The 21,710-nt window shown below is 34.6% G+C and overlaps 2 protein-coding genes and 1 long non-coding RNA gene across 4 annotated transcripts; all 3 read right to left on the bottom strand.

Annotated features, from left to right (window-relative positions):
- Positions 1-922: 922 nt before the first annotated feature.
- LOC114398290 (rhodanese-like domain-containing protein 9, chloroplastic) lies at positions 923-4,999 on the bottom strand. Its single transcript, XM_028360473.1, has 6 exons — positions 4,841-4,999; positions 4,341-4,600; positions 4,104-4,254; positions 1,648-1,733; positions 1,467-1,571; positions 923-1,388 (listed from the first exon to the last, which is right to left on the bottom strand). Exons 1-6 carry the CDS (start codon positions 4,945-4,947, stop codon positions 1,318-1,320), a joined length of 780 nt encoding a protein of 259 aa, XP_028216274.1. The 5' UTR covers positions 4,948-4,999; the 3' UTR covers positions 923-1,317.
- A 1,867-nt stretch (positions 5,000-6,866) lies between these two features.
- Positions 6,867-9,965, bottom strand: LOC114400803 (outer envelope pore protein 16-3, chloroplastic/mitochondrial-like). 2 transcript variants are annotated; one of them, XM_028363438.1, is made up of 3 exons: positions 9,852-9,965; positions 8,892-9,240; positions 6,867-7,331 (listed from the first exon to the last, which is right to left on the bottom strand). In XM_028363438.1, the coding sequence occupies exons 2-3, from the start codon at positions 9,223-9,225 to the stop codon at positions 7,183-7,185; spliced, it is 483 nt and encodes a 160-aa protein (XP_028219239.1). In that variant the 5' UTR covers positions 9,226-9,240; positions 9,852-9,965; the 3' UTR covers positions 6,867-7,182. The 2 variants fall into 2 exon arrangements, with proteins under 2 accessions (XP_028219239.1, XP_028219240.1); XM_028363439.1 differs by having other exon boundaries at positions 6,871-7,331; positions 8,892-9,233; positions 9,852-9,961.
- Positions 9,966-16,732: 6,767 nt separating this feature from the next.
- LOC114400025 lies at positions 16,733-20,804 on the bottom strand. The gene is made up of 6 exons (XR_003663886.1): positions 20,637-20,804; positions 19,784-20,225; positions 19,053-19,128; positions 18,249-18,320; positions 17,387-18,119; positions 16,733-17,139 (listed from the first exon to the last, which is right to left on the bottom strand). It is a non-coding gene; the product is annotated as an uncharacterized LOC114400025 (long non-coding RNA).
- Between the last annotated feature and the right edge of the window lie 906 nt (positions 20,805-21,710).

Raw genomic sequence — 21,710 nt, forward strand, 5'->3', positions numbered from 1 at the left:
AATGGAATATACAAAATTGTAATCAATCAAAATTGCAAAGCCCTTGTATTTATTCTTGTTCAGAATTGGACCCTAACGGAATTTTGGTCTATATTGACACCATAATATCAAACTATATTAGAATTAGAGATTGATAAAAAAAGCAAGGATATGGACTTGTGTGAGTAGGAAACAAAAAATATTTATTCTAGTTTTATCATCAATTATGGGTTTGAATTTAAGTAAAATTCTAGAGAATGTTTGTTATCCTAAAATTTTCTTGTCTTTTCTAAATGATAAAGATAAAAAAAAAATAGGATCAAAAGAAAATGTCATTTTAAAATTTTATCGACAACTTGCTTGCCATTATTATATACAAGTTTCTTAATCAAGAACATTGGTGATATAATGCCAAAATTAAGTTAACCATCTCTAGAATTTTATTTTAATCTCAAATAATCACATATATAAGAATTTTGTTATCAACTGATAACATCATTAAAGTAATCAGACACATATATGAATTTTGTAATTTAAGTCAACTTTTATTAAGATAAAAATTCTAAAATAATTCTTCTCTTATTTTATTGCCTTCACAATAATGTGGTATATCATTACTTTCACAATGATTGCTTCTGGGTTCTAAAATAATAGTCATCCTGAGTAATTTTACACATACTAAAAAAAAATATTAAATAGATGAAGAAAGTAGTAATTTATTAAATTAACCTTATATCATCATTAATTTATTTTTAAGTTATGTATTTTATCATATATATATATATATATATATATATATATATATATATATATATATATATATATATAAATAAGAGATATAAGTAAAAAAAATAATTAATGTTACATTGAAAAATTAAAATGTCAATTATATATATATTGGGACAAAAAAGTTTTTCTTACACAATAATTACAACGGAGTGAATATACATTTAATACAATCTCATTAGAGGATTCAAAATTCAAATGTGTCAACAAAGTCATTTGTAAGTACAGATGAAGGCAATCTAGCGGGTTATGCCATCCAGTACAAGGCAACATACTTCCCTAGGAACGTAAATTCGAAATAACTGGTATCTTAAACAATGGAAATGGGTATACTTCTTGCTTAATGGAGAATACTACCAGTGATATAAACCATTTGGTTTCTTGAGCATCATAGCCATATACTCACATTACTAATTCTTACATTACTTTATTCACATTTCATGTTTTTTCCCCTCAATTCTAATCACACGTTCCTTAATTATGCTACATGCATAAATGCATAATGAGTGAGGAAGAACAAAATCAAGAAAGACTACAATGGATTTATTAGGCTTAGCCTGTAGGGGCCAATTGGAATAGCTTCTCTGCTTGGTCAGGGAAGAAGGTAACGAATATATATGCACCTGAAAATTTTCATTTAAAAAAAAATCAATACGAGCATAAAAAATAGTAATACAAAAATCTTGGAAAAAAAGACTTACAAACAAGAATAGTTCCCAGCACAGTTGAGATTTTTCCTTGGATTGTCACCAAGCCAGCTTTGCCGGCATTCTCCAACTCTGTAGACCCTACAGAATCAAAAGTCCCTACAGAGTAGAAATAGTTTAATGTTATCCTAAAAGATAAGTTAACTTCTAAACACAAGTCAAATAATTACTAAACCTGGTTTTACAGTTTGAAGGCCAGATGTTATGCATGCTATATTTTCGAAACCAGCTTCTTCTAACTTACTTGCTGCTGCAGCAGACCTTGACAAAGAAAGAAAATCTCAAATTCTTATATTAGTCTATTAAAACTCGATGCAAGTACAGTGAAAATTCAAGTCATGCAAATTTATAGGATTTTGATGCATCTTTTTGTCCCCACATGTAAGACATCTTCAAGTCCTTGAGGCAATGACTAACATAATTTGCTATCATCAACTCTTAACTAACATTCTTAAGGATTTATGCTGAATATTATGTTGGTTCACAAAGGATTTAGCAGAACAATTCACTCTTGGTACCAGCAAACTATCACCAAAAGTAATTGAGTGTACTTGCTAAGAATCCCCAAACACACATAATGCTTGTCCTTGTTAGTAAATTATTCAGGTAGCTTTTGTCTAGTCTCGAGTAGAATATGATTCTTTTTTTCTTTTGGGTACAACACTGGCATTGAGGTTTGAACCCCATGCCTCCCAGTAGCCCGACCCTAGTGGCTTGAATATGAAAATTTAAATCACACAGAGGCTAAAATTGATGATGCATAATATTACATTCTTGGATTAAAACTCACTTCTATTGAAAGGTCAATATCAGCATATAACTTCAGATGGTTTGCTAGCAAAATGAGTTCAAGAGCAACTCTACTTTCTCTTTTTAAACTCTAAAATCTCATGCATATAATCTTTTCTGTCGCATCATTCAATCTCCCATTTAATGAAGTTACCATGAAATTCTCTTGCATGGAAGGTTTTTAAAATATTGGATGATGGACTCTCGGCTTCTCTAAGTAGTTACAACACAGGGGAGACCTTGGCAGTTTGACACTAAAAGCATTTGTGCAGAACGTTGAAGTAAGGAACCCATTCATATATAGGCAAAGGCCTTGGTCTTATTTCATAGATTTGACTAAGCTGAGATAAATACCACCTTAGATGGCCTACAATGTCATAAAAGGTTGAAGAAAAATAGGCAATGAAACTACGAGGATGAATACAAATTTCTTAGATTGTCCAAGAATGGAACAGTGTTATTGAGATATCTTGTACGTTACACCCCTCTCTTCCCAATGCAAACAAACTACAGTTACTTTTTAGTTTGTGGCTTTAGAGATGGATTATAATATATAGCTGTATAAGCTTATAGAATAAATTCTTGTACATTACTCTGGCTAACATAACTGAGAGGTTTTTCACAGTAATACTATCATAAATGGATTATATCAACAAAATTACCTCCAACTAAGAATAATTTTCAGCAACTTTCTTTTCCCTTATTTAATAGGAATGGTTTAGGTCCTAAAGAGCAATGTAGCATAACTGGGAATGATAGTTGTCATCACTTACAACTCTTGATCTTTCCTTCTTATTCAAAACACAGGAACCTTCATCTTCCATTATACAAAAAGAAGTACACCTCAGATCAATGTTTTAATCACAAACTATATATGCATCTGATTCTACCAGAGAATTTAACAGCACTCCATAGGCAATGCCAGAAGTAGTTATGGTGTTTCACTTTGTCAAAAACCAAAGGCTAAAATATGTTTGTGACCCTAATATTACCCGAATTTTGTGTTTGCTCCATAATAATTTTTTTCTTTGTTTTTTCTCCTTGATAAAACAAAAATTTTATTTTTGGTTCTTGGCACTTTTTTTTACTCCCTATGAATTATCAAATTTTGTGTTTGTTTCCTGATAATTTTTTTCATTTGTAATTAATCCCTTCAAAAAAGACTAATAACAAATGAATTTTTTTTACTAGGAAGCAAATATAAAATTCGTTAATTTATCAGATACTAAAAAAAGTGTCAACAACCAAAAACAAAAATATTGTTTTATTATGGACTCAATGCAAAAAAATTTTTTATTAAAAACAAACACAAAATTCGGGTATTTATTAGGGATCGAAAACATATTTTATCCAAAACCAATCATCCTAGAATTGAGCTATTTGGCAAAGGCCAAGAGATGTTTTTATATCATCAACAGTTTTCGATGAGTTTTTATTTCCAAGCTAGAGTACCTTCAAAACACACTCTCAAATACGTGTGCTTAGCACTTCTTCTAAGCTAATACCCTCGTAGAACAGCACTGGCATTTCTTCACTCACTTCTAAGTGACCAATTAGTATTGAATAATCAAACCAAAGCTACATCTCCTCCTAGTTCTTTTTCATCAAACATTTAGATTTCAGACTGCACATAGTGATTATATTACAGAATCATATTTGGAGTATGTAATTTTGGAAGCCAACATAAATAAGGAACAAATGAACTAAATCAGAGTTAGGGTCTCCATGTTCCAAGAAGGGGAAGTTAAGGACCTAAATATATGCTAGTTTCCTGTCACCATGACCATAGACATTTTGTATAAATGATTAGCAATCAAATTGTGTAGGAAATCATAAACTAACCTCAGTCCTTCCTGACATACAACCAAGAGTTTACTTTCAGGCGGAAACTGGCTCTTAACAGATTGCACAAACTCAGGATTTGGCTTAGTGAATGGTAACCCAAAGAACAACCCAGAAAAATTATTGTGCAGCTGCCTTTTTATAATAGTACCTACAGAAAGTGAATGTCACAAAAGTAAAGAAATTGAAGCCGAAAACATTCACACATAAAATCTTTGGGAAGGAGAAACTCCATACCGGGATCATTGTCTTTGTTTTCAACAAAAAGAGGCACATGAGAACAAGATTTTATGTGAGCTCGCACAAACTGAGTTTTGTCCCGCACATCAAGAACAGTATATCCATCAGCTTCCACAAGTTCCTTAGCCTTTTCAGCGTTCACATACTTCACTTCTGCTTTTATTAATGACAATCTTCTCCTTACAGTTCCAGGTAGTTTCCCTGGCACGGCCCTTGCATTGTGAGTTTTTAATACCAACCAACATGTCCCTAAGTTGCTGAAAACACAACCTTAATCCCTCACAACCATGTCCACATACATACATAGATTTTCAAACATTAACTCAACTTTCCCTTCACCCCCAGCATGGTTAATTTGTAAGGCAGAATATACAATTTTAAATACCCCAAGATAAAATAGAGTTGTTTGCTTGGGGTTTTGTTATGCTATCACTATAAGTATAACATTGAAGATGTTAAATAAAAATGAAACATAAGAACATGAGTTAATTAGTTACCTGGAAGAGGAAAGACAGGAGGTGGAGAAACCAGTTCCTGCCATTGTACGAGATAGTTTGTCACTCATATCTGTGCCAGTGAAGTAGGCTTTCAAAGCTGAACTCATCTCAAGCCACCTGTTAAATTTAGTGGGCCATGAAATTTGGGATCAGCAATGGTTTTCTGCCACGTGGAAAATATCTATGATCAGAGACACATGCGCTTCTCTAATCTTAAGCCTTGGAATATTCTATAACTTCTTCAAGGACAAGGATAGGTTTTTTTCCCCAAAATACACCTTCTCTTTTATCTTTTCCTAAAATACATATCTTTTGGGAAAATTTTCTAATATATACCATTTCCTATTCCTAGGATGTCATTCTCTAATATGACAGTTGGTAAAGGCTCACAGTAACAGCTGTTTAGCTCAAGAGCTACAACATCTTGTGTATATTTGATAGTAACACTTAAAATTTAATTTGAAATTAAAATAAAAGTTATTTTGTTTCTAATAAACTGAAGCAAATAGTTATAGCAGAACAAGCGAAAGTCACCGAATCATTCATTTTAGCTACAATATGAGACAACAAACAAAGTTAATAAACCTTAAATAGCTCTTTCAAAAAACAAGAAACGTCAAATATCAGGGTTGTATATGCGCGTGGTGTAACTCAAGTAAATAAACTTTAGTTTTTTTTTCTGTATAATAGAGTAAAAAAAGTTATTCAGAGATCAAAGTTAAATTTTGATTCATCTCATTATCCATAAAATTTATTAATTATTATCCATTTCTTCTTGTTATAGTCCCTCATTTATTATTGAGAGTTCTTTAAGCATCATTTTAATAATCAAAGCGGACCCAGTGGTCTAATCGAAATCCAATGGACACATCGGTTTGATTTGTTAAGAGGATAAAAAATGCATTAGAATTAATGTAATCCTAGGTTGGACCGAGTGGGTATTTGATTGAACTATGATAGTTCTTTTGGTTGAATCGAGGTGGGCCTTTGGTTGAATCTGATGTTGCTCTTTTTTTAAAAAAATTATGAACTTCTTCTACGTTATTTTTTGTGAACTTGTGATTATTTTTAAGACATTAGATGGTTGTTTGTGTTTAAAACTTATTTATGGACTTGTATTGGCATGTTAGTTGTTATTTGAGATATTAGCTACTTTATAATGATAATCATTTTAAATTTAAAGTATTGAAAGATTAAATTATGTTAGTTACTTAGTTATATTATTTTTATATTTTTTAATATATATCAGGTCAAACTAATTTGACTAATGAGACTCTAATTCGAGTTAGGATAGAATCTGTTAAAGCATGTTTGACTTGAAAAAAAATCTTGTTTATAAAGATTTATATTAAAAAATGATAAAATAAAATAGTAAAAACACATTTTTTTTATATTTTTCTATAGAAGTATTTGAAATCAAGAAATAAAGTAATCATCACTCTTTTCCTTTCTTGTCAATGGACCTCAATCTCATAAGTAGCATGTTATAAAAACTTGAGTAAATTCATGAACACAAGTCCTTTGTATGCGTAACATAAGCCCTTTTATGTTAAACATCCAACAACTTGAATGTTCATGTCAGTGAAAACAACCTCTTTCAGCACAAAAGGAATCAAAGAGACCTGAACACTTTTGCATTTTAGTTTATTGTTTACGTCGGAAGCTAAACCTTATATATTTCTCTCCTGAACACATGTTCTAGCGTAAAAGTTCTCCACCTGCGTAAGATGCGAGAAATTGTAAAATGATTCAGCTCGAGGTCCTGGTGCAGCGGTAAAGTTGTGTCTTGGTGACTTGTTGGCCATGGGTTCGAATCCGGAAACAGTCTCTTTGCATATGCAAGGGTAAGGCTGCATACAACATCCCTCCCCCATACCTTCGCATAGCGAAGAGCCTCTGGGCAATGGGGTACGTAGATAGGAAATTCAGCTCGAGGTCTCTTCTTCACACTGTTTTTCATTATTTCATATCTTGAATAGTAGAAAAGCGAAATCTAGTCACCATAATCGTTGGTGCAGTATCAACATACCTTAAGAATCATGATTCAAATTGTATTGAGAATCTCAGCCTTAACACCAATCTCTACAATTTTCCGCTTCTTGGTTTCATTCACTCCATCCAAGGAAGAATCGTCTATTGAGTAATTTGTTATGGTGAACTAACACAATAGCACATTTATTGGAATTTAACCAGTTCAGCACCAGCAACTTACAAAAGAAACAATATGGAAAGATAGCCCAGTATGTAATTCCAACTCAACAAACAACTGGGTCAACAAAAGAGTGATCCACTCTTTCCTATCAACTTGAAATGTCTTCAATCATAAAAGTGCACATTAACAATTATGCTTCAGTACTGGGTCTTTTCTTTGTGGTGTAAGCCGCGTACTCCTTCCCAGTATCATGTTTTATTGTCTGATCACCGAAATCAAGGAATGCAGATGTGAATGCCAATGCTGATCCAGCAGAAAGTGCAGTTTTGATGCTCCTTCCTACAATAGAATGAACAGAACATAAAGCTTGCTAGAAAAACAGCAGATCCAGGGTGACTTATTTTGGATTATGAAGTTAGTAATCCTGGTTTTCGTAATTAATTAGATCCAGAAAGGTAACTTAGCACACTTCATAAGAAGGTTATAAAAGAAGGGTTGAACATCATCCTCAGGAACCATGTTTAAATTAGACCATTGCAGCTGATAACAAGCAAAAATGCAAAAGGTTGCTAATAATGGGGTATTCCATGTACAAAATGTCAAAATGGTCAACCAGGATCAAAATTAAAATGATCCCCTGTATAGGCAGACAAATGGACAGACTCATAAGAAACATAAAGTTTGCAGCATAAGACAATAGTGATGACAAGAAACTAACAAATGTTTAGAGTATGCTTGGAAGTTAGCTAGGAGGGTTTTGAAGTGAAAGGAAAGGGAGGATAAATCTTTCATCTCAAGTAAATATTTTCTGATTTAAGAAATTTCTAGAATGAGAGGAACAAAATAATATATTCTCACAAAACGTTCCAATCACCCTTAATTCATTTTTATACATCATAAAACTTTATTAATTCAAGAATGAAAGTTTCACCCTCCATTCCCTTTCTCTCCAAAACCCTCTGAAAAATGGAACAAATAATCCAACACAAGTAATAAAGAAGTCAGAACTTGAAGTAAAGGATTTCCACAAAAAATCTTAATACCAATAACAGACATTTGAAGCTCTACTACATTGATTTTATTCTCTTGTCGGCATTTTCCTGCCCAACACAACATGAAGTTCCTACTATAACATGGGGGAATATAATTTTCCCATAGCTTTGGTTTTTAACCATGCAGAATGGCTTTGTTTCATCCATGTAGCCAACCTCACCTAGTGGGATAAGACTTTGTTGTAGTTTTGTTGTTGTGTTGTATAACATGGGGGTAAAATGCAAAGTGAATCTGCAACCTATAACATGGGTTACAACTTATAGCCTCCTAGTTCTTACAAAATTCCATTTCATGCTCTCATAAAACATCATGCTACCACCAACCAATGAACCATGCACAATTGAATGAAAGCAATCCAGAAGGTATAACTCAGCTTCTTTTGTGGGACAATAAACCTCCCAATATAAGGATCCTTGAGTGACAGTGAAAAAGCACAAAAGAACAAGCTTTCTATGACAACCTAAAATGACATGAGGGATATTGAAGAAAGGGTTGGTCACAGATACCTGTCCCTCTACAAACACACACATACAACCACAAGAAGATCAATTCTTGCAAGCCAAAGAAGGAGCCAATGATAGATTGGCTTCCCTGCAAGACATCAAAAGTGCCAATGCATCTAGCACAATGACGCAATCATGTCAAAAAGAAGATAAATGTTCAAAATGGACTAATTTTCAGAAAGTGGATCAAGTCCTTGTTCATGTGATGCGGCTTCATTACCATATTTTAATTATATTATATGAGAAAATATACATAGCTCAATAACAGTAGCAACATTTCAGAATCGAGATATTAAAATATGCCAATTCCCAAATATAAACATTTATTAGAGGAAAGGGCTACCTCTGTAACCCAGAATAGTTGCACCAGCAACAAATCCGCCAACAGCTCCATTGACTAAATCCCTCTTCATCCTATAGTTTTGCACCAACTGCTCCACACCTATGTAGACTCCTCCTATGGCAGCAAAGGTCAAACCATAGTTGCCCATCATCTTGAAAGTCCTAATCAGCCCTGGAAGAGCAACATTTCTCTCTACACGAGGGACATCATACCAGGTGGCAACTACGGTCCCCCAGATAGTGCCAGCAACTAAACCAGTTGTTGCCCCCTTAATAGTTTTCATGAGTGATGAATCGTCATCCTCCAAGTACCTACGTTCTGCTGCGTCCACCATGATTTTCTCTGCACACTAACAAAATATTAACACCACCCATTAAGCATGTCAGAAGATAAAGTCACATCACAATATTGTAGACTACAACCAATTACCACTCAAACAGAACAGGAAAAACAGTTTTAACCTCTCCCAACAAAAACCATTTTGATAGAAACCAAGTCCAAAAACACGAGATTAAGGTTCCAAATAACAAAATGATTTTAATACATTTCTAAAACACCTCAGTAAACATTTTTCCATTGATAAAAAAAAAAAAAAACAGAATTGCTGGAAACAGTGGTGGCATTAATAACAAGTAGAAATACGCCGAACCAATTCTACGGTAAGACGACAACCGATCCAGAAAGAAATGAACTCCAAACCGGAAAATAACATTGGAAACATCAGCAACAGAGAACGACGCATTTAAATATTAAAAATCATAAAAACGAGTATGAATAATCACACACACACACACTCATATCCAGGGCGTGTGCTACTTAAAAAGAGAAATCAGATTGAAAACCCTAAAAAGATGTATGAAGAAGGTACGAATGGGTTTTAGAGAAGAGAAATTGACACAGAAATGCGATGTGGATGAAGAAAAACCAGAAAGAGTTAGTTGTGAGAAGATAAATAGGTACCTCTGAGAAATTGAGAAGAGAAAATGGGTACTCGTGTGTAAACTGTGGTGAACACTGAACGCCCTCGACTCAGCGCTGCTGCAGTTACTTTTGCCTACACTATTCTTGTTGAGAAAATTTTATTATATTTTCAATTTCTTTTTTAAATATACTTTATTTTAAAAAAAAACATACTAAAAAAATTCTGACAAGTAATATGACTAAAATTATTGGCATAATAATATGTCACTAATTATCCTTCAAATTAACATGTTAAGTATTCTACAGAAAAAACGTTTTTTGCTTAAAAATGTATATTTATATGATATGATTAATTAATTGTTTATATGTTGATTTTGTAATATTCTAACCTTTTAAATTAATTATCCTTCAATATGTTATTATTTTCTGATACTATTTGCTGAGAGAAACAATTCTATATTATTTTATTATCACTACAAAATTATCACATGATGGATTTTTGTTCAATAACATTATTATATTCGTGAAATATAAAAGCAGCAATTATTTAATTTTATTTAATAACATTTGATTATGAATTTTATAAAATTCGGAATTTTAGCAATTGTAAATGAATTTTGTTTTATTTCAGAGTGGTTTTCTACCTTAAGAGTAAAAGGTATTTTCTAGAATATAACGAGGATAACGAGGTTTAAATTTTGAATTTCATATAAATCATTTAAAACTCTTTATTATTAGGTTAATCTTAATGAGTATTGTTATTTTATTTTTATCTATGTGTTCCATAGTAATTTAAGATTGATGATCAGGTTTTTCTCATGAACTAGTAGGATTAATATGTTGATGTAGGAGTTTTCTTAAGATGAGTTTTCAGGATGAGTGTTATATGGTGCTATTATTAAGGATTGAAGCATTCAAAGTTAAGAAAAGGTTGAGTGAAAATAGAATTAGAATTTTAGTGATAGTTGGTTTCCGTTGCTAGGTCACTTTTATATGCCTTTATAGTGAAGAGTAATGTTGATAGAATAAGATGATGGATATCTATGATCTTCAAGAGTCCAACAAAATGAAAAATGTCCAAGTCTCGTGTCATAATTCAGTGTTGCTAACAATTGTTGAAAAATCTATTCCCCCCTCCTCCATCCAATTTAGAGCATATCTTATACTCTTTCCATTCTTTTTTATTTGTCTTTTGAGGTTTCTACATAGAAACCAAAAAATATAATAAACTTTTTTTTATCTTAATAAAATAGTTTTGAGATTTCTTATTTTTACTCCTTTTCATTTGAAAAGTTAGGATATAAATATAATTAACAAAAAAATAATTATTGTTATCTTAAACTTTTAAAATAATAAAATATAAAAACAAAAAAATTTCAAAAATGTGATGGTTAAAAAGGAACATAGAGGGAATAACTATCATTTTTACCTTAAATACATATTTTCTTTTACATATTTGGTTCAAATATGATTTTAAAGCCTTTTTCAATCAATTGTGCAATACTTATTAGATTTGATTTTATATCATGCACATATAAGATATCATAAATATGTTTCAAACATGTTAAGCTTTCTATAGCAAGTGCCCACTTTTTTCCTAGGCCAGTAAGAAAACACCATTTTCATTACTCTTCACTTTGAAAACAATGGTGTTATCAAACATTGTAAAAAACTTATGGTCATTGGTCGTGTGATTTGTGTAATTATTATCTATTAATCATGTATCACTAGAGTTATTGCCTGTGACAAAACTAATTGGGTTGGTTACAGTTTCCACATCCCACTCATGTACAAACAAATAAAAAAAAACATGTTCCTCATATTTACTAGAGAAAATTGCCACAACAAAAATCAACCTCAAACTTCTAGCACGTTAATGTCACCCAGTTGGAATTGAAAGGATGCAGCTTTTATGTTAGTATCACACACACACACATTATCTCATGGCAGGCATTCTATTATCTATAAGCTACACATTATCTATAAGTTATAATTATCTATTAGTTATTATCTATAAGCTAGTCACTATTTGCATGGATTGTTACACCACCGTAACAATCCTTACAAATAAGGACTCGCAGCTCTCACTCTATTATATAAGTATCAAGTTTCATCTCACTCTTTTTATACTCACTCATACTCTCTTAACTCATGTACTTACTTGAGCGTCGAAATCTTTTATTTTTAAGGTCCCCCCATCTTGTCCTCTTAACAAAAGGAACTCTCAGTCCGACGTGCGAGATCTAGGAGCCCACCTTGTCCACATCCACCATGACGTGGGACTGCTCCAGATTTTGGTAAGTACATTTGGTGTCCACCGTAGGGCCGCAGTAAAACATACCTCGCAACCTCTTTTTTTCACCTATGGTTAGCACACAATCTAGCCTCAAACGTGAGACCCCTTTCAAAGGCTTCAATCCTCCTCCAACAACCACAACAGATACTGATACTCTTCAACAACTCCAAAACCGCATTACGGAGATGGAGTGACGCCATGAGGAGGAGCTCAGAAAGCTAAAGACTGACCACAATCAATTGGAGGCTCATATTAGACGCCCCTAGGGCGACGAACACTCTGCTCATACATTGCCTGAACACACTTAAGGGGAATCACACCCCGACACATAGTCAATACTCAAGATGATCCTAGTCTCTCCCACATACACCGTCCTGAAAGGCGAAATACTCGTTGACACCCATTTGTCGACTGTATCAAGGAATTTGACATACCCTTAAGTTGAAAACCACTCAACCAAGAGAGGTATGATGAAACCATTGATCCAGATGAACATCTAGACGTTTTTCTCACCCAGGCGAATTTATACACCAATGACAACGCAATCATGTGCCGTGTATTCCCAACGTCCCTTTGGTCCATCGACAGCTTCGACACTCTTGTTAAGTGTTTCAATTCTCAATATGCAACAAGCCGGCCACATCATATGACATCGATTGCTTTGGTCAGCCTACAACAAAAAGATGATGAATTTCTCTAGAAATTCATGGACATGTTTGGACGCATTGTCGTTCATATCCAAAATCTCAACCCAGAGGTATCATTACAGTCCATGCTCATCGGCCTACGGCCTGGTAAGTTTACGGACAGTCTGTGAAAAAAAAAACCCAGTAGCAGGGATGAGTTGCATGAACGAGCCAAAGACTATATCCAAAATGGAAGGGATATCCAGGTTCAAAAACGAAGTCCTACAAACTGGACAAAAGCGAAACGAGAGAGAAGGAGGTACCAAGCCCAACTCACACAAGTAGGACAAAAGGCACAAGATGGACAAGCGTCAACCTCTCCCAAAAGGGCCCAGGTACGAGCGTTACATACCTCTGACGGTCAATTGCACTACAATCCTTAAGGAAGCCTTCAACGCGAAGGTACCCATAAAAATACCTCTGCCACTTCTTCCTAGGTTAGGGTTAGACAGAACCAAATACTACAAATATCATCGCAGTTATGATCACAACACAGAAAATTGTTAGGCCCTAAAAGACAAAATAAAAAAGTTCATACAGGCTAGGTATCTAGCCTAATTAGTGAAGAGGCTGGACAGTCATGTAGTAAGAGCAAGACACAAAGGACACCAAAAGGATCACCACAGAAACCACGGTGCCAACAGAAGAAGAGACAGAGCAGAAGATCGAGGAAGACAAAGACACCACCAGCAAAGATGCGAGCAACAACCTCCAAAGAACAGGAAAATGAGCCCGCCCAACAAATCAGAGAGGTAATCAACACTATTACAAATGAATTTTACTATCGAGGGCAATCCAGTCAGTCCCCAAAGTGTCACCTCCATGCCATCAGGGACATCGACATCAACTGTGTTGACCTATCATCCCTACAAAGTCTCTGTCCTGTCACTTTCACCGACAGAAACTTCAAGGGTATCAACCAAGACGACCCCATGGTTGTCTCCATCATAACCACCAACTTCATGGTGTCCAAGGTCCTTATTTACTAGGGAAGAACCCGGCCTGCCTAACCGCCTTATGAAAACCCTTTTCATGCTACTCAATCGCCTTCTTTTTGTACATCAGCGGCTTCTCTTCAAGCTCCTTGTTGGCCTCCTTCTCCCTGGACATCCTCTGTTATGACTCCTTCAACCTGGACTCTGACTTCTTCAACTTGGCCTTTAAGTCAACAACTACCTTGGCAAGCTTGTCCTTCTCAGCAGCAGTATTCTCCATCTCTCCAGCCAATTCATTTTTCTCCCTCTGCAAGCCTTTGCAGTGCTTAAATAGCTCATGACCATCTAATTTGGTGCATAGTAACTTGGCAAAAGCACTATCAACCTTGGAAGACAATTTGTGGTTCGACTTCGCAGCTTCAATGAAGGCGACAATGGCATTAGCTACCCACTCTCCAAACTTGATGAGTAATAACCCTCTATTTGGCAACCTCTGCCTCCAAGGACGCCACTGTGCTTAGCACCTTTTAGTACCCTTGCCCATTCTCTTCCAGGATCGCCAAATTTTGCTTGAGGGAGACTTTGGTAGAATCAATAGCATTTTGGACCCACACTGACCAGATAAGATTTTTTTCAAAGGTTGACACAAAACCAATTAGGGTCTTCTGCTCAAGCTTGTAACTTATTCCTCACGGTGAATCAACATCACGAGAAGTGTAGATGTGATATAAAGAAACATCGAGGTGAGAAGAGGACGACCGAGGAGGGAACCAGTGGAGATTGTGTTTCAGCTTTTGAATTCATAAGGAAAACCCAAACAAACCTTGAATAATCATATACTATAGTGAGAAAATATTGGTAGCCATTTAAAGAAGTTACATTGCAAGGGCCCCAAATATCAATATGTATAAGAGCAAAAGCACAAGAAGAATGAGAATCACTATTAGGAAATGACAATCTTTTTTGTTTTGAATGATGACAAGTTTCACATATGAATTGTTTGTCTGATGTAAAAACAACATAAAATTGTTTCAACAACAACAATCTTTCATAAGATGGGTGAACAAGTCTAAAATGCCACAAATCTATGGGTTTCTTATTACATGAAAGAGCTAAAATGCTAGAAATACTAGGACAAACAGGGATAATGATGGAATTGAAGTTGTATTCCCTATGAGGCTTGAGAGGAACAATGTTGAGTCTATAAAGACCTTTCATCATATCAACTGTACCAATCCTCTACAAGTTTTGTATATCTAGTATAAAGCATTTGTCATTCATGAAGGTTAGTTTTTAGGACAAAGAAGAGACCAATTTGAATATTGAAATCAAATTGAATTGAAAACTAGATATTTACAAAACATCCTCTAGGTATAAAGATTGAGAAAATTGAACTATGTATGCATGAGTTGCAATGACTTTATGATCGTTATGGAATCTAACAATCACAAGGTTTATCTTTTTACATAAAGAAAACAAATGAGGAAAGGCTGTGACATGATCTGTGGCACCTGAGTCAAGGATCCACTCATCTTGACTTGTCTTGCTTACACTACAAGTAATGGATAGTGCACTACCTTTATTGTTGATTGTACCAATTTGATTCACATGGGATTTGTTGTGAATTGTGTTTTGTTGTTGCAGCAGTGTCATCAAAGCTTTATACTGTTGAGAGGTTAGCTTCACATCCTCATTTTGTGTTTCTTGTTTCCTTTACTGAGCTGAGCTATCACTTTCTTCTTTCTCGGCACTGATATTATTGATGTTTGAACCTAGAGACTTGTATAACTTGTGTCTAGGAAGGTAACCATGCTTTCTATAGCACTCATCTACAGTGTGGTTAGTGAAGCCACAATATGTGCAAAGCTTGCTTCCTTTTCCTCCTAAGTTTCCTCTGCCAAAGCCACTTTGGTTTCCTCTTCCTCCTTTGGAAGCATAATTCTGAGGAAAACCATTCTTCATGTAACACCTATCGACAGTGTGATTGTCTTTACCACAATAGGTGCATGAATTTCCTAAGTTGGATGAATTGGTGTTGGCTGCATTAATCAGACTTATGTTTCCCATTACATCATTACTGGCAAGTTGTCTCTCTTGCTGCATATGAAAAGACCTTAGCTATGTTAGGCAATGGATCCATCATCAAATACATTGGATCTAACAGTGTTAAATTGATCATTTAGGCCTCTAAAAAACTACATAGCCCAGTCTTGTTTCTTCCTCTCCATAACACTAGTAAGAGCATCACACATACACTTTGGATCATATGAACACACTGGATCAGGTCTATAACTTTCCAATTCATCCCAAATAACTCGCAATTTTGTAAAGTAATCAGTTATAGATTGATCACCTTGTTTGATAGATGCCATGTCCTGTTGTAATTCTAAAATTCTCAACAAATCCCCTTGTGAATTCCTCGACTTAAAATCCTTCCATATGTCTCGTGCATCATCCATCCAAAGGATGCTCTGTCTTATCGAATGTGAGACTAAGTAAACAAGCCAAGAAACCACCATATTATTGCACCTCTTCCAAGCTGTATGAAGTGTATGGTTCAATGCATCCTTGAATAGATCCATCGACAAATTCAACTTTATTTTTCGCACTCAATTGATCGACTCCACGAGCTGTGATTTGTTGAATCAAGAACTAGAGAAACCAGTGCAATTGCAGGATTTTCTCCTAGATGAAGATAGTATGGGTTGTGTATATTTAGAGATTGATCTTGCAAAGATGAATAGGTAGTCGTGATGAAGAAATCGAAGGGAAACTATAGAAGAAGCGAGAGCAGAGAGTTGCACAACAGAGCTCTTCAATGATACCATCATGAATCTTGTGCCTGCCATGGATAAATGCAAAGCTTGCAGAGGAAGTTAAAGAGAGAAACAAATATAGAATAGCATGAATGAATTAGCTCATAAAGTTGGTTATTACAATTGATATAGTTAGTTGCAAGAGTAACTAACTCATAACTAACTACACTAACTCTAGTTACGTAGAGATTAACCAACTAAGCTAACTCTAGTTACATAATGCTAAGATATCTCTTCAATATTAATCTCATTAGCCTATTTCCAACAATCACCTAAGCGATCAATGAACCTATATATGCCTGCAATAAGCATACTAAAGAAGACTGTTATCAAACTTCTGATTCACTTTGAAACAGCTGGTTTATGAAATTTAAGCAGCTTTTAGCTACTATAACTTATAAAATACAATCCTTATTGCTGAAAAACTTATAGTAACATCCTCTTATTATCTAATTTTGTACTGGAATAACTTCTTAATGGCTCCTCTGTATTGTTATGGTCAGGGAAGGCAATCCCACAGGGCCCAAAAGGGATGCAAAATTAATGGGGGGATTTGTGGGCTCTGTCTCTCCTCTAGTGCGGTAGAAGAGATCCCTATCACCAGAGTGAAAAAAAAAAGAAGCAAGATTAACGATATAATAAATGAATTCATACAAATTCTAAATTGAATGGTATAGTAAATACTAATTGAATTTATATAAAGGTAGAAGTGAATTTTCAATAAGATCAAAATTTACTTGTATTTTTTGTTCTAGATTTTCAAAAGGGCACCTCAGTTTGCAACCATGACAGATGGCATATAAAGGGCCTCACAGTCCATATTCATTTCTGTATGAATTACCTATGGTTGCACTGGTCGGATGAGAATGCAATGAGCCATGATTGCTTTCTGAGGTCTTCGAGTTTGGGCTCTCTTCACGAATTTTATTCAAACAGGTTGGCAACAAAGAGTGCCACCACTGTGGCCACCAGTGTTCCTCCACCAATCATACATGCCATGCCTCCAGGACCTATACGTTTCTTCTTGTGCTCACTTACTCTGAGAGGAGCCTCATTTACTCCGGGAAGAGCCTCACTTAATCTAGGGGGAGCCTCATTTACTCTGGGAGTAGCCACACTTACCCTGGGAGGGGAATAATTCTTTATGGCATTTGCTTGATTTGTGGGTGGGCTACTAGTGTTATGCTCAACTGATACAGTATCCAGAGGAAAACTCCAGGGAGGAGTGTTGTCCGCCACACAGAATTTATTCTCTCCAATCCTAATTGAAGGTATAGTGTGATTATTCAATGTTATACGTTCATTATTTCATTTGATGCAAGAAACTAGAGGTGATCAACACTTGAAATAGTTATCACTAATCATAAATTCAGTATGGATTGAAAATGCTGTGGAAGAATGCCACTAAACAGATTATCTTGAATGTTCCTGGAAGTATAGGCAAATGAGCAAAGTAATAGTTATAGAACTGAAAATATACATTGGGAAAATGTGAATGATAACCCTACAAATCTGTTAGTGGAAGTTCAGCCAAGTTAGTAATTGATCCAGTGAATCCGTTATTCTGCAGGAACCTGCACATAAGCACCACTTTACAGATAAAAAACCAGACCCTAATAAAGTATAATTCTGCCTTTAAGTGTATGATGAAACATAAATCAAGATTAGAAAAATGAATAAGGCATCAGATAGAAGAAACTAACAATCTGTCAAGGTTTCTTAAGGAACCAAATGAACACGGCAGATCTCCTGAGAAATTATTGTATGAGAGGTCCCTGAAGAAAGGAAATAATCCTTTACACAACAACAACAACAACAACAACGCCTTATCCCACTAGGTGGGGTCGGCTACATGGATCAACTTCCGCCATAATGTTCTATCAAGTACCATACTTCTATCCAAACCATGAAATTTGAACAAAGAAGGATGTTATTGGCAGACTTTTAAAATCGGGTGGAATTCATGAGAGTCCTGCTCCCTAGTGAATTTCACCTAATAATAATGTGTTTGAAAATTTGTGTTGCTAGCACTTCTCTCTGGAAAAATAATAATCGAAGGGTTTGCATTTGGCTGTCTTTTTTCACACAACTCCATCAAATCAATTTTCATTATATAGTATTATCATAGTGCTTGACTTCAGCTAACCTATGAAAATATTTTATAATTTTATAAGCAGCCGCCTTTCTCTGGCGCTTCTCAACTATCATTTGTCTTAATTCAACAAAAGATAACAGTAAAGATGACTTGCAATCTATATTTTGATTTTTTTTAATCTATTTTTTGGATGAATGATTTACTTTTACTTAAATATATTTTATGTAGTTATAGTTTTCCACATACCATTTTGGTCCAACAAGAATATTTATAAATTGGAAAGGTTTAGATTGTATTCAAGATTTTTTCTCATGGATATGGAGGGTTTCAACTTTCAAGTACCTAAAATATTGTAGTGGTTGAATTGCTTATTCATTTTATACATCAAAAGAACAAGGAGGAAAATACATACATTTCTTTGAGATTATCTATACCAGTAAATACATCACCAATGGGTCCATGTAGTAAATTGCATGTGGTTTAAATTCCTGCAAGACAATGATGATTTCACAGCTATTAGTAAAGCTCAATCACTATGACATGCGTAAGAGAAGAGATAATGTGAAGAATAAACTTTAATTGATATGCAGGTTAAGCATGTTTCCTTGTAGTACCATCTCTACCGAGCTTAGTCTAAATCAACAATAATGTAGTAAGTAAACTAGCCTTCTGGACCCTAGAAAAGTATACTTGCTCACAATTTAGTCCTAAATTTTAACTTGCATGTTTCGGTCCGTAAATCAACAAAAACCTTTTCATATCACCCCTTTTATTATCTCTGATGGCCAGTAACTTGAAACAAGTTTAGATAACTTAAAACATAATTTACCTCAGGAACTAAATAGCAAACGTGGGATATTTACCCTTTTCATATCAATGAACAAAATTCCATTTTACTCCTAATGTAACTCACAGATGCCATAAATTTTTACAATTCCCAATGAGTGTGTGGGATATTTTGGTTCAAATAGTTGCAATGGTACAATCTTTATTTTATTTCTGCGATACAAAATCATGATCATGAGAACAACACCGCTACACGCGCGCACTCTCACACACACATATATACATGTACAGGTATGCTTATCAGCAAGCATAGAATTTAATTCTGGGGGACAAGGTGAAGAAGATAAGCTGGCTTACATATGTACGACATTGGGGGTTAGACCGAATGGTATTTCGCCCACGATGTTATTTGAATTGACATCACTGCAGAAACCATAACATGGAAATAAATAAATATCAGATCTTGACAATAAATCCAGATAAGAGGCTAATGCCATACAAACTCTCACAGTTGCTTCAAGTTAGGTAGATTATATAGCATACTTCCCAGATACCCAGTGAGGTTTAATCCTTGAAATTTTGTGCGTGTAGACAGAGCGAATTACTAACAGTTATTAGTGACATTAACTATGATCTAAATAGGAAATATAATCAGTGAACTTTGTGCACTACAGCTGTATGACTGATGGTCCAGAACAAGCAACTCCTGTCCAAGACTCCCCACAAGGATCGCTACCATTCCATCCTTTGAGCATCGGTGGGTAGTTAAAGGTTCTGTATAGATCCTGAAGAGCTAACACTGTTTATCCAAAACAATTACAACAAATATATAATGAATGATCAGAAAATTAGTCCATCGTCAAATTAAGTTAAAATGGATCTTAATTTTAGAATAATAACAAAATCTGAATATGCAACTCTAAAAGATGATATCAATAACCAAGCACAGTCCTCAATACAATTCAGAAGCATGAAACGAAGTTTTAGAATCCATTCAGTTCAGGACAACAGAATTGTAAATCTAAATTATTAAACCGGATTCAGTGACGATGAAAATTAAAATTCTATAGCATAATCTGTCAATTTTCGTAGCAACCAAACGCATAATATGATGATAACGGATAAATTTCCAACTTTGTTTCCAAGATTAAGAACAAATTCTATGATTATAAAAGACTAAAAAGAGTTAATAAATAGTTATCTGAGTTACCTTCAGGTGGATGTGAACGCTAATATATTTTCTTTGCTTTCTTTTTCTGAGTTCCCAAACATGCATGCAATTTGTTCTTGAGCGGAATTCGGAACAGAGCTGAATGGAAGAGAATGATTTTTAACGGAAAACAAAATCGAAGGAAGAAAGAATCAAGATTGCATTGCATTAAACTGTGACAATGAGGTTGGTGTCTTCAACTGTTTGAGTCCGTTATATTGGTTTAGGCGCGAAACAAGCTATTGGGTCTGTTAATAGGCTTTTGTTCACTCAACTTTTCCTGAGCCCAATTTGAGTAATTAGGTCTGGGCTTCGTGGGGTAACTGGGCCCTTGTATAAATGATGGAGGTTATTCTTCTTACACTATTCAAATTTCTTCTACACCTAATATATTTTTAAAAATTTTAACTTTATCATTTTTTACTTCATATGATATGGATTGTTAAAAATGTATTTTACGAAGTAATTTAACCAACTGAATTAATAGGTCAAGTATGTTAAAAAATAATTAACATCACTATATATAACACTAAAATTTATAATGTATATTTAATACAAATTTAAATTTACATAATAAATTTTGTAACAACGAATTTTGATCTAATAATGTATTTTTTTTTACATATATAGATTTTAAATAAAAATCACAGGTTTAATAAAAAAAAATTGGTTATATGTCAGAGTATTTTTGGAGAGTCAGACGATTTTCCCATCACAATTGGTTTACATCAAGGGTCAACCCTTAGCCCCTACCTTTTTACCTTAATTTTGGATGTCCTCACGGAACAAATCCAAGAGATAGCGCCGAGATGCATGCTTTTTGCAGATGACATAGTCCTCCTTGGAGAGTCGAGAGAGGAATTGAATGAGAGGTTGGAAACTTGGAGACGAGCTCTAGAAACACATGGCTTTCGCCTAAGCAGAAGCAAATCGGAGTATATGGAATGTAAGTTCAACAAAAGAAGGAGGGTTTCTAACTCAGAGGTGAAAATAGGAGACCATATTATCCCTCAAGTCACACGGTTTAAATATCTTGGGTCTGTAATACAGGATGATGGGGAAATTGAAGGGGAT

This window comes from Glycine soja, chromosome 19, assembly GCF_004193775.1.
Source record: "Glycine soja cultivar W05 chromosome 19, ASM419377v2, whole genome shotgun sequence".
Taxonomy (NCBI): domain Eukaryota; kingdom Viridiplantae; phylum Streptophyta; class Magnoliopsida; order Fabales; family Fabaceae; genus Glycine; species Glycine soja.